The following is a 13,651-nucleotide window of genomic DNA, read 5'->3' as shown; positions in this document are numbered from 1 at the left end:
GTTTAAAGATAGAGATGGACAGTTGGGGAAGAGATTAGAGAAGTGGGGTTTTTTAAGACTTATTTTAATTATTTGAGCTACGATTTCAAGTTTCTTGACAAATTAAAGTGATTTTAAAACTTAAAGATAGATGTTTAGATCTTTTAATGTTAGAGAGTGTGAAGACAAGAATCATAGTGTGCTATGAACCTGTAATAAGAATCGACTGAGACAATCATTTCAAATCAAACCCTATATATTGCCTCAAGTTTTAAACTAAATCCATCATCCAAATACTCCATAACTCTCTATTTTATAAAACTTCCAAAATGATTCCATTTTATTTATGTGAATATGCATGAGTTCATTTTATTTTATTTATCTATAAGACATCGATATCGATATTTTGTTCATTAAAAGATCATTGAGAATTTACATCTTCAAAAAGAATACATATTCCCAAAAATCTCGAAGGTGATTGACTCTAAAATAATCAAACTTTTGCTATAAAGATGGGAATAAGTATTCTAATGACTTGAGCTAGAAGTCTTCTACGAACATAATTTAACTACAAGCTTAGGATGTGTGAAATCGAACGAGAACATGCCATGTGATTCGAAGTACTTTTTGGATTTTCTTTAAAGCAGTTAATCTTCAATTCTAAATGAGATTTGTTGTTTCTAAATATATTCATGAATCATGACTCAGACTCCCTCTCCTGCCCACACATCTCTCAAATCATGGTCGCATAAGCTCATTGGTTCCTACATGTCTGGTGAATTCCAAAACTCACACACACACATATATATATATATATATATATATATATATCCAAGCATAAATAATATTTATTTAGGGTTAATTTGTTAAGTACTATGTAAGGGAATGGAAACAAATTCTTTATCATACCTTATATATGCTGGAGCATCGTACCAAAATGTGGCTTTTGGTTGCATGCTGCAGACCAGACCAGCCAGACCAAATTGGCCCCTTGATTCAACCTTAATTAAACTCTTCCTCTAAAAATTATAAAAGGGATTAGCTGCCAACAGGCTGTCCTCTCTCATTTACCCTTTTTTTTTAAATAAAATAAAATAAATATCCAACTCTATACAATTTGCTGCTTGCCTGTTAGTTACTGATACATATGACAATTTTTTGAAGAAAAAAGAAAGAGAAACTTGGAAATTTGAGAGATCTTTTTTGGGAGAAAAATTTAGTTGCAACGATGGGGATAGCACACCCGACCGGTCAATAATGTTATGCCACGTTGGAAGTGCTATATCATGTGTGTCATAACATTATTGGTCGGGGATAACAAAATAATGTTATCTCCTCTTATGAAAGTCATTCTTTTTTATAGGAGGGTATGTGCTGATTAAAATAAAATAAAAATTAAGGAGAAGAGAAGTTATTATGACGTTGGTTTTAGTTTTTGAGTTGCTGCACATCAAATTATATATCAATTTTCATCTACTACTACTTGTAGGTTTTGGAATCAGGTGATATAGATTGGGTGTAGGCCCTACTTGGCTCTTGTTTAATCTTTCTTTTATCAATCATCATTAAGTGATAATAGAGAGAGTCTAAACAAATCTTAGCTCCAAACAACAATATCTTCTTATCTATAATTGTGTTTTAATTAAATTTAGTATTATCCATAAAGTATGATGACTCTGTGGTCACCGTTTCTTTCTTTTTCGATTGTTATCCGTGACTCTTGTTGTGATGCCCAAAATGCAAGCTTGTAATCATGGCATGGGGATACCATTTGCCTCCCTAAACCCTTTTGTCTTTTGGATGGAGAAACGAACAAGTAATTAACCAACAGATCTCTAGCTACAACCCTTCAAAACATATAACATCTCCAACACCCAATATACATATTTTACCTTCTCTCTCTCTCTCTCTCTTCTTTGTCAAACAAATGATTAAATGTCAAAAGTTAACAAATTAATACCAAGCAAATATAGCATACAAAATATTTTATAAATACTTACGTCAAACACATAATAAAAGTGTAACACATTAAAACAAAAAGCATATTTCATAAAGATAATATGCTACTATAACATGTTAAAACGTGATTAAAGAGTACAGTACGTAACATGACGCGTTAAGTTAACATAACATTGAAGGAATGTTAACCCAGATAGTTTTCCTTTCGCTTTTTGGATCAAAAGCTAATAGTATTCTAAAAACATGTTTTTAGTTTTACTTTAAGTACTTAATACAGTGAAGGAATGAGAAGGTAATTCGAATATTTCCAAAAGCGGAAAACCCCACCAATTTTGGTGGGCATGTCAACCAGCCCTCATCTTTGGCTGGCCCTTGCTAGCTACTAGCTGCTAGTAGGGTCACACCTGTGTCATTATAACACAGAGAGAGAGAGAGAGAGAGCAGACATGGACATATGAGAAAAGGGTACGATGAATGCGGGAAACAAAGAAAGAAAGATGATGATCATGAGAAGCCAAAAAGCTAATTAAAGTTAAAAGAAAAGACCAACGACATCAACAGACAAACACAAATTGATTAAAGTCGAAAAACAAACAGTAACAGTACTGATGTGATGACCAAACTGAGAGAAAGAAAAGAAAAGAAAAGAAAAGAAAAAAGATGTAATGGATGGAGTGAGTTAATTTGGTCAGTTTTTTTGATTCGTGAGTAGTATTTGTCAAGCTGTGAGTGGAAGCAGCAGAAAAAGCAACCGGCATGACTCTCGAGGGTTTCTTTCATCTTTTCTCTCTTTTTTTTCTTTCTGCAGATACAACAAGTAAATCGACTGCTGCCCTAGCAGCTAATGACACACAAATATCAAACCCTAGAGGATGACACTTTGGCTGTGCCTTTTAATAAAGTCATTCTAATTATATTAAGCGACAAAACCCTCGCTTTGACATCTCTGTATCTGAATCATCATGTTATCCAGCTTTTCTTTTTCTTTTCTTTTCTTCTTTTTCCTTTTTACACATTTAACACACTCACCATCTATATATTTTACCATTCTATCAATTAATCATCCTATTCCTAGCTACATGCTTTATTTTTTAAAGTAATGAGGTTTGGAGTTAGTATCTTAACCCTAAGGTATTCACCTAAAGTATACTTGTGCATTTGTTGTTAGTATTTTAACCCTAATGCTAAATGATGAATTCAAAACACGGCGCAAATAGTGTTAATTTATTTGATATGACACAGTAGCATGTCATGCGATGTATCAAATGCACCTAAATATTTTTCTAATTAACTTTTGTAAAGTCAAATTCGACCAATTTAGCCGGTTTTCGGTCCCAGATGCCCAGCCTAGTACAAACACATTAAACACTGGGCAAATCATGTGTAGCAATAATGGAGGATGGGGCAATCGTATACTCCGCCAGTGGAAATGATAGTTTTTTTCCCACAATAGTTGTACATTTTTTATATTATCATAATCACCGTAGAAACCTAGGTCATGCAAACTCCTGATAAATTAAGCGGTTTATAATTGTATTTAGATCCACCTCAGGGTTCCAGATATAGTGCAAAAATATATAATCTGAAATTGACATATATGTACCTGCATCAAAGTTACAAAAGGTAAAGATCTGGCTGTAAATTTATTTTCCGTTTAAGGTTCTTTTGGTATATCCTAATTCGGACCAAGAACTGACATGTACATATTCCCAGCCCAAACGGAGAGACAAACAGTCTATGTGGAGTCCATTTCAAAATTGTCTTTTATCCTTTTCTCAACACGTGAACCCATGAGAGAGAGCATCTCCTGACCTGGAAGAAAAAAGAAAAAAAAGAAAAAAAAGAAAAATGGTAAGCTTCTCAAAGGCATTCAAGGATACCTCAGTTTGATTATTCTTGTATATGGTTTTGTAATTTTTCCTCTTTCGTATTTTTAAGATTAAAACTGGACATGTTCGAAAATACAATCCGTCGAGGATCTTCTTCGCAACACCACTTTGTTGTTAAAAAAAAGGAACACATTTTATTGATGCCTATACAAAAAAAGGGTTAGGTAACTTAGGTCCCAAAATGAAATGCATCATACTTTGAGACAATGGAGTAAATACGAATGCCCATCTATTTTGAGATGCCTTAAATGCATGCATGCTATGGTTTCCACTGTTTTGGTAATAATTCTATTCTCAAAAAGGAAAAGAAGCTGTGGCTGCAATTTTTTTTGTCCATACTATTTTGTCACAGCACTGTATTTGTTGGCCAAGTTGCATTGCTACTTTCGCTACTCATGTACAAAATTCTCCGTCCACTTTTGGAATATATTGAAGACATGTCAAATTCAATTTGGTAAAGCATGATGGCAGCCCTTTGTCTAGGTTTAGGGTTGATTGAATCCTACATTTTATTTTTTTGGGTTCTTCAAAAAGCTTATTGATGCCTTTTTTATTATAGAAATAATAGGATATTTACATCGAGGTAATTCATCCTCAACAAAGTTCCGTCATAAGAATAGACTAACCACACTTATCTATCAAACTCACTATAAATATATCAAATTAAGGTAAAAATACAGGTGGAGAGTATGAATGATATATAATTTCTAATTTATTTGTTTATTTGTGTCTTCATTGATTTTAAGTAATTTTGTAAGAAAATAATAGTTGTAAGTAGAAATAACTAAATTATAAGTCACACCAATTAAAATAAAAAATTATAGTCGTTTTTGAGATAATATATTCAAATTTATGACATATCTTTGAATGAGAATAATAAAAGTTTTATTATTATTAATTTGATTTTCTTTACAAGATAATACTCGATAATATACACATTATCTTGACCAAACTGAACCCATTAATTTGATTGACTAAAATAAATTGGTGGTCTGAACCTTCATAATCATATGCGGGAGGAGTCCATTGACAATACAATAGAGCTTCGTGACAAATGAACAGGGCCCGTGATGTCAGTGAGAAGAACAGGGGGACAGCTTTGTAAATGCTCGTGCGCTGCACATGTCAGTTTCTCAGAAGTTTAACGGAGGAGCACTCGGTAAATACAAAAACCCCAGAGGACAAATTCGGTATATCAAAAATCGAGGCGTGTGAGAGAAAGAATGTATGTGTGGGGCAACGAAGCAGCGCCAAAGGCGCAGGTCAAAAGACATCGAAATCTCCCACACGCGCTCTTCTCTCAAGACCAGGCGTCAGACTGAATAATCCATGATCGTGTAGCACACGCGCTAGAAGCAGAGTGAGATAAGGGGTTGGGCGTTGTGAGAAAAACAAGAGAGAAAGGGTTGATAAGACTTGAGATGGAAAAAAGGGTGTGTGGACTGAGCAGGGAGGGGGGTGTGATGAGTCAGTGAGTCCTAACAACTAACAATAACAACAACAACACTCCCACCATATTTGCTGCCAAAAGTCACAAGGGCCCCCCCTCTCTCTCTCTCTCTCTCTCTCTCAACTTCTTTTTTGTTTTATTAATGGCCTCTTTCTGATATGGTACCTTAACCATAAACTGAATTAGTGAGTTATACATACAACATAAAACTGAAAAAAAAAAAAAAAAAAAACTGAAAAGATCACCACTTAATTTGGGCATTTTTTGGACCATTTGCACCTCACTCTTGTATCTCAATACAGAACCTTTGAAAAGAAAAAAAGTAGTTTTCCATCTCCCATTTTCTTGTTTCATCTTGTTTTAATTTTGACATTTACGAGCATGTAATTTATTTAAGAACATTAGCCAAAAAAAAAAAAAAAGAGCATGTAATTTATTTAAACTTAAAATAATTCCTAATTAGTTAAGTTTATAAAACAAATAGGTTAATAGAAAGATGACTTGGAGCGACTTATGTTAAGAACGTACATATGTAAAATAGACATTGTGGGTCGGTTTTTAAGCACTTTGCATGTGACATGTTTAGCTCTATTAGGTCAAATTATTTATATGTTTAGCGCTATTTTGTTTAGTTTAAATTTTTTGTTAAAATCTAACGGGTTTGTATAGTGTACATACAAAGTAGTTACTTTGACTTAAAAGAGTAAAGGGTAAGGTGGTTTAATTCCTTACTATACATGGTTTGGGACCTAACTTAAACTTAGAATTTTAATTTTGAGCTCATCTCTAAAACAAGTAGAAATTAATTTAATTGGGAGCATATATTTGTGAGTGATATATATTATTTTCTCCATTCATATATGTGATTAGTTTCATCTTTGTTTTATTTTCCTTAAGAAAAGAATGTATTAATTAAGAAATTCAAAGCTGATGTACATTGATCTTCAAGCACAGACGCTTGATTAAATTGAAGCTCGTCTTTTCAAACACAAAGTATAAAATCAAAAATTGCAAATCTAGAATTCTACCAACAACACAACAATTTGGCTTACAAGGTACTCTCATCTCTAATTTTTACTGATTTCTTTCACGTTTATATAAAGAGGAAGAAGAAAAAAGAAAAAAAAAGGAATGCAAACCCCTTTTTGTCTTTTCAATTCTTTTTTTCTTACTAAACCTTCCTTTTGTCTTGGTGGAGGACCTACGTCCTACAGTGAAGGAAAATTACTAATTAAAAGGAAAAAAGATAAAGCTAAGAGGCAGAGCAAAAGCAGAGAGGAGAGAGAGAGAGGAGAGAGAGAGGGTGGAGAGTGTTGGTAATGTACTGTCTTAGCCTGTCCCCCCCACCCAACACAGTCCCTCTCTCTCTCTGTTAAACAGTCGAAGTCGAAAAGCCCATCACCACATTGGCTTTTTCCGCCTTTTGTTTCTGTGTTCCTATGCAATTGTCTACGTCTGCTGCTTCTTCTGCTCCCTCTTCTCAGTACCTGCAAATGGGGGAGGAAATGGAATCATACTTTGAATTTCTTGTTATCATTTGATGCCCTCTTCTCTCCTTTTTTCCTTTCTCATCTTTCAGCCTTCTCTGCCTCAGTTCACTGACTACTGGGTTTTCCTGCAAAGCAAATATGAATTTCTTCTTCTTTTCTCTTCATCTGCTCATACCACACATTCCTCTCCTGTTTTAGCTTTCTGGGTACCCCTCGAAGTATGAGAATTTCTTGACATGATTTGACCTCCTCATTTCCAATTTTCTATTTTGCTTTGTGGGTACCCTTTACTTTTCCCGTTTGATTACTCATTTTACTCTAATCCCCATCTTTTGTTGTTTTCAATTTCTTGCTACTTCTGCTGTTGGATTGTTTACTGGGTTGTGCTTTCTGTTGAGCAACTCTGGGGAACATAAATATTACTGGGTGTTCATGGAAATTGATCTGAACCATGCAGTGACTGAGGTGGAGAAGAGTGCTTATTGTAATGGGGATTGTGACAAGGTGGGTGGTGGTTGTGTTTATTGTTTGTCCTCTTCAACTTCTTCATCTTCTTCAAATTCATCTTCAGCTCCCGTGGCTTCTTCAATTTATTTGGAGCTTTGGCATGCCTGTGCTGGTCCACTCATCTCACTGCCCAAGAAAGGGAATGCGGTTGTCTACTTCCCACAAGGTCACTTGGAACAAGTTGCCTCATCCTCTCCTTTCTCTTCCATGGAGATGCCCACCTTTGATCTCCAGCCACAGATCTTCTGCAAGGTTGTGAATGTCCAGCTACTTGTAAGTACCAATGTCAATTCTTTATGCATACTTCCATATAGAATTTCCAACATTGTAATTTTTTTCTTCTTCCAAATATGCTTGCTTTTTTAGTTTGGTTATGAAATTTATTGTCTATTGAATTCTTGAGACAGGCTAACAAGGAAAATGATGAGGTCTATACACATGTCACTTTGCTTCCTCAGCCAGAGGTATGATTCTTGATTGACATTGAAGGTACTTCATCTTGGTTAAGTAACTAAAAATTGACCATCTACTAGAAATTACATGTTTCCTGTTGGAAACTCGGAGTGACAGTGTTCTATGTGACTTCTTAAGTCTTTATCATTGTAGATTTAAAGTTTCTGTTAGAATGCATCTTTTCTTTAAGGCTGCTCAGTTTTATCTTTCTGTAATGGTTATAATGAGTGCCAATTCTGGGTATTCTACAGTTGGTAGGAACAAATTTAGACGGCAAAGAGCTTGAAGAGTTAGGAGTGGATGAGGGGGATGGAGGATCACCTACAAAATCAACCCCTCACATGTTCTGCAAAACACTTACAGCTTCCGACACCAGTACCCATGGAGGGTTCTCTGTTCCTCGCAGAGCTGCTGAGGACTGTTTTCCCCCTTTGGTACGAATCAATGCATTTATATTTCTCTGGTATTCAAAGAAGATATTTCTGTGTAACTTTAAACATATATTTTTATTTTCTGTAGGACTATAAGCAGCAGAGGCCCTCTCAAGAGCTTGTTGCAAAGGACCTGCATGGGGTGGAGTGGAGGTTTCGACATATTTATAGAGGTAAATTATTTATAACTCTCTGTGTAGTTTGATTGATGATTAAATTTGATACAATTCAATTTGTATTACTCATCAGGTCAGCCAAGGCGACACCTGCTCACTACAGGATGGAGTATTTTTATAAGCCAAAAGAATCTTGTCTCGGGGGATGCTGTGCTTTTTTTGAGGTAACTATGATTAATTTCCTATTTTAGTGACAATTGGCCAAGCCTTAGTTATCATTCAAATTTGTATCTTTTCCAATTTGGAGGCTGTTTTTTATCTTCAAAACGGTGAGAAGTAGCGAAAATATGTCATTTATATAAGTGACATTAATGCTTGATTGATTTAGGAGATTTCATTGTCAAGGAGTTATTTAATATTACTAAGGATGGTAAAGTGTTGATTCTCCGTATATTGGTTGAGTATATATGTATATTCAAATACTTAATGCCCCAAAGGCAAAAATGAGGTCTTCACACACGGTAGGATATTGACTTGTGTTATGTGTATAATCATGAATAAGAATATTATGTCCTAGGAACAAGATTATTTTGATGTCTCGGTGGTGTTAAAAATTTGCTTGATTGTGTTCATTGTCTGGTAATCTTGATAGCATGAATCATTTATAATGTTCTTTGTAGGGGTGAAAATGGCGAGCTAAGGTTGGGAATTAGAAGAGCTGTTCGACCTAGAAATGGTCTTCCTGATTCAATTGTGGGCAACCAGAATTCTTATCCCAGTGTTCTTTCTCTTGTGGCTAATGCAATATCCACTAAGAGCATGTTTCATGTATTCTACAGCCCTAGGTACCACTACTATTTGGAAATTTTATCATGTTATTGTGGTTTTTGTTTTATTATGCGACTTTACTTTTTGGAGATAATAGTATCAACTCTTTGGTGGAACTGGTTGGTGAAATCAATGGAAATATGATTCTATCAGTAACCTCCCGGTATATTGTGTATCTTTATATGTAACCTTTTTCATTAGATCACTAATTATTGTGTATCCTCCCAATAAGCCGAACCTAGTACTTAATATCTGAAAATGCATATTTTCCTTTACTCTTCAAATATGTTTGTCTTGATCTTGTGTGCCAAAGATAATTGAAGTATGCTGCCACACAAAAGATAGAAAAGAAAACTTTACTTCCCGGAACGTCCTAGGGGACTGAAGTTTTGTAACATTATAAACTGTCAGGCTGAGTTTCCTTTATCAGGAAGTACACTAAAGAAATAGGAAATGGCCACAACTCATAAAACTTTACTTCTGTGAATGTCCTAGGGCATCCTGCTTATCATTGATGGTTCACATACAATGTTTCTGGCTTTGATTTTTACTAGACATCTAACAGTCTATAGAAATGGGGAGACACGAGCATCAATAAAATGGTTAGCACTATTTTTTTGTTTACTCTGCCAATAGACAGCAGAGTGGCTTGGAAACCTACCAAAAAACCTAGTAATCTATTAACTTCAGAATCTACCAAGTTGTTTTTCCTATGTTTTGTGCATATCGTTCTTTTAAGGATGATTCTCTCTTTATAGTTTATACGAGGCTTAGTTATGGTTCCTATCGTTCCATTGTATGCTTAATGACGGTGATGTCTCTCTCAGATAGTTATTTAATTTTCCTTGGTTTCTTACATATAAAAATTTGATATTTCTTTTGCCAAATTTTTTTAACGTGGAAGCACCCAATGGTGCAGTTCACTTGACATTCTTCAAGTCTTCTCTTTAACCTATGCACCTTTTTTCTTTAAAATGATTTCCGTGCCTAGCATTATAGTTATTCTCTTATTCATCATGTTTGAATTGGAGATATCTACTGGAGAAATATTTTTAAATTCCTCTGTTACGTTTATGAATTTATTTTATGTATTTAGGAGGCTATTATTTATCATTGCCTATAGAAGGGGCCAGGAGGGTTAAAGCAATTCATAAGGAGCTCCTAAGGTTACTGCCTATCATAGTTCACTATCAATTCATTACTAATCGGAACTACAAGTGATGGACTGCATGCATTATGAAAAGCAGTGGGGAAATGTTGCACATGCAATGGGAGCACTCTAATGCAATGAAATGACGATTTACTAGGATTTCAAAAAGTAAAGACAAAATTGTGGTTGTTACAATGATCACATGATGTCAGGCTTTTTAACTAAGCTGGGACTATTCATGTGTATAATAGCATCTTTTTTGTCACTTGATTCCTTGGAGATTTGTAAACATGCTAAGTTGGGCTTATGCATTGAACAGAACCTTTGAACTTGTTTAAATTGCGGTAATGCAGGGCAAGCCATGCAGAGTTTGTCATCCCCTACCAAAAGTATGTCAGAAGCATTGCTAATCCAGTGACCACTGGGACAAGATTCAAAATGAGATTTGATAGGGATGATTCACCGGAAAGAAGGTATTTATAAGTAGATTAAATGGCATAGCCAGCATATTTTCCTTCTTGAATTTTCTATTGATACAACTTGTAGGTGTAGTGGTGTAGTGACTGGCATCAGTGACTTGGATCCCTATGGATGGCCTAACTCCAAATGGAGATGCTTGATGGTATGCTTTGTATTTTATTCTCCTTTTTTTAAACAATAATGAACTGCACCCCAACTTCCCAATTCATTTTGAATGAAAATAGATGGGGAGAGAGAGAGAGAGAGAGAGAGAGAGAGAGAGAGAGAGAGAGAGAGAAGAATGAAAATTTACAGTATACTGTTTGGGGCCAACTATCTGATGAACCTCACTGAGAAAATACCTTTTCTCCCCTTGGTACTTTTATTGGATTGATATTTTCTTTCATTTGAAGAAGTACTTGTCCATGGCACAAATGTTGATCCTTAGAATAACAAATGGGAAGATTATGGTTTCAAATGGATCCCATCAATTGACATTGCTGCTTTCTTATTTAATTGTGTCTAACCGTGCACCACATATGCACTTCCTTTTGTGTAAAGAGACGACAACTTCAAGAGCTATGATTCTATTATTGCAGTGTTGCAGCAATTCTTATACTTACCCCTTAATTTTACATTTACCAGGTCAGATGGGATGAAGATATAGGAAATGATCATCAAGAACGAGTCTCCCTGTGGGAGATTGATCCTTCCGTTTCTCTCCCACCTTTGAGCATTCAGTCTTCTCCAAGATTGATGAAGAAACTGCGGACAAGTCTGCAGACAACCCTGCCCAACAACTCCATAACTGGTACAATACTTCCCAACCAGACCAAGAATTTTTCATTTATTCAACTTCTATCCTCAATGTGTCAATTTTCTTGCAGCTGGAGGGGGTGGGTTTATGGACTTTGAGGAATCAGTTAAATCCTCTAAGGTCTTGCAAGGTCAAGAAAATATAGGTTTCATATCACCCCTGTATGGATGTGATACTGTAAACCACCCGCAAGATTTTGAGATGCAAGCTCCGGCACATCCAAGTCTTGCATCAAATGCAACACAGAAGGCTACTATTGGTGAGCTTATGAGGGCTCGCCACTCCACCTACACAGGATTTGCGGAATCTGATAGGTTTCCAAAAGTCTTGCAAGGTCAAGAAATATGCCCGTTGAGATCTTTGACAGGAAAAGCAAATTTCACCCTAGGTGATTGGGAATCCAACCTTGGTTGCACATCTTACAACATTTATCAAGCGCCCAAACCAAATTTTTTCTCTCTAGCTTCTGAATCCCTTCCAAATATATATTTTCCTTATGGCGACATTCGCAGAGCTGGCCAAGATCCGGTGATGTGCTCTAATGCTACTAACTTACCCAGGGAGAATATGAAAATCAACCCGTATTCTATGCAAATGGGAGTTGCACGAAATGAAGTTGGAAGGCCAAATAAACCTAGTGAGCATAAGCCGCAGGAGAGTAGCTCTGCTCCTCCCACTTTAGTGCAAAATCCAAGAAATCCCAATGATGAAGACTTTAATGGAACTGTTACTGGATGTAAACTTTTTGGGTTTTCCTTGACTGGGGAAAATCCCACTCCAAACTCTCAAAGTTCCAGTAAGAGGAGTTGTACAAAGGTAAGCTACAGTAGCCCTCAAGTTGGATTGTAACTTGCCATGTCTTGGACATCTTTGCCAACTGATGTTACATATATTGAGTGAAGGTTCACAAGCAAGGCAGCTTAGTGGGAAGAGCCATTGATCTCTCGAAACTGAATGGCTATGGTGACCTGCTGAGTGAACTAGAACGGCTATTTAGGATGGAAGGCCTTCTACGAGATTCTGATAAAGGATGGCGGATCTTGTACACTGACAGTGAGAATGATGTCATGGTCGTTGGGGATGACCCATGGCAGTAAGTGTCTCTCTCTCTCTCTCTCTCTCTCTCTCTCTGAATTAAACTTTTATGTTTGCCTAGTTCCTTTGAACGGTATACTCATGCATAGTCTTTTATGTCATAGGAAGCAATAGCATAAATGCAGCTCTAATTTCGGTTAACAATTGGGTTTTTAGGATACCAAACAAGGCAACAAGAAGATGTGCACTTAAAGAATTAATTTGTTCTTTTCATTTTTACCCTTTCTAGACAGAGATGCAATGTGTGTGCGTGTCCGTGCGTTTTTCTCTTCTTCTTTTTAGCCTGAATTATAAAATGCCATTTCATCTGAGCTTGGTTAACTGCAGAAGAATATGTTGTTTCGCTATCAAGAAATGTTGTTTTGGAGTTTTCTGAACAATCCGTATGAACATTTTTTTATATGACCTTTTGAAAATGATGGGTTCTTGATGCAGCGAGTTTTGCAATGTGGTCTCCAAAATTCATTTATATACCCAGGAAGAAGTGGAGAAGATGACCATTGGAATGATCAGTGACGATACTCAAAGTTGTTTGGAACAAACCCCCGTCATGCTGGAAATGTCAAAGTCCTCATCAGTGAGCCAGCCAGATTCTTCCCCAACAGTAATCAGGGTCTAAAAAGAATTAAATCCAGGGTTGTCATTATGTTGTTGTAACTTTATCTGCTTATGCAAATAATGCACACGAGAACCTAGTTATGTACTTTCCGGATTTCCTAGCCCAAACACATCTCGAAAATGAAACGTGTTTGGCCTTCTAGAGATTGAACTCTTTCCCATTGAAGTTAAATATGTAGTACTGTGACTTGTTGAGTATAAATTGTTGGATATGTTCTCTTAAGTAGTGGAGAAGATGAAAGAATTTCAAGTTTGGTGTTTAGGATGCTGACCACCATATAAATTTGTTCCTGTGAGTTGAAGGAGATCTTTTAAATTTGTTCCTGACTTGCCTCAAACTCTACTGTGTGGACAAATGAGGGATATAAACTCGGAATTAAGGTAAAAGTCAGAATATCTAAATTGACACG

The 13,651-nt window shown here is 35.9% G+C and overlaps 1 protein-coding gene across 2 annotated transcripts; it reads left to right on the top strand.

Moving 5' to 3' along the window:
- Window positions 1-6,574: 6,574 nt before the first annotated feature.
- Window positions 6,575-13,503, top strand: LOC117632566 (auxin response factor 4). Of its 2 annotated transcripts, none has more exons than XM_034366089.1 (12): window positions 6,575-7,547; window positions 7,682-7,738; window positions 7,979-8,161; window positions 8,247-8,331; window positions 8,408-8,498; window positions 8,955-9,119; window positions 10,606-10,725; window positions 10,799-10,874; window positions 11,357-11,522; window positions 11,599-12,344; window positions 12,431-12,621; window positions 13,059-13,503. In XM_034366089.1, exons 1-12 carry the CDS (start codon window positions 7,200-7,202, stop codon window positions 13,240-13,242), a joined length of 2,412 nt encoding a protein of 803 aa, XP_034221980.1. In that variant the 5' UTR covers window positions 6,575-7,199; the 3' UTR covers window positions 13,243-13,503. The 2 variants fall into 2 exon arrangements, with proteins under 2 accessions (XP_034221980.1, XP_034221981.1); XM_034366090.1 differs by having other exon boundaries at window positions 7,200-7,547; window positions 10,805-10,874.
- The last annotated feature ends 148 nt before the right edge of the window (window positions 13,504-13,651 follow it).

This window comes from Prunus dulcis, chromosome 6 (genome assembly GCF_902201215.1).
Source record: "Prunus dulcis chromosome 6, ALMONDv2, whole genome shotgun sequence".
Taxonomy (NCBI): domain Eukaryota; kingdom Viridiplantae; phylum Streptophyta; class Magnoliopsida; order Rosales; family Rosaceae; genus Prunus; species Prunus dulcis.
The sequence above is the reverse complement of the archived record's forward strand: the minus strand, read 5'-3'. Positions and strand labels throughout refer to the sequence as shown.

Excerpts from the sequence above, each read along its gene's own strand:
- LOC117632566 (XM_034366089.1), top strand. The coding sequence starts at position 7,200 with ATGGAAATTGATCTGAACCATGCAGTGACTGAGGTGGAGAAGAGTGCT. Across the intron at positions 7,548-7,681 it reads TTGTGAATGTCCAGCTACTT|GCTAACAAGGAAAATGATGA; the intron begins GTAAGTACCAAT and ends TTCTTGAGACAG. Across the intron at positions 10,875-11,356 it reads CCAAATGGAGATGCTTGATG|GTCAGATGGGATGAAGATAT; the intron begins GTATGCTTTGTA and ends TACATTTACCAG.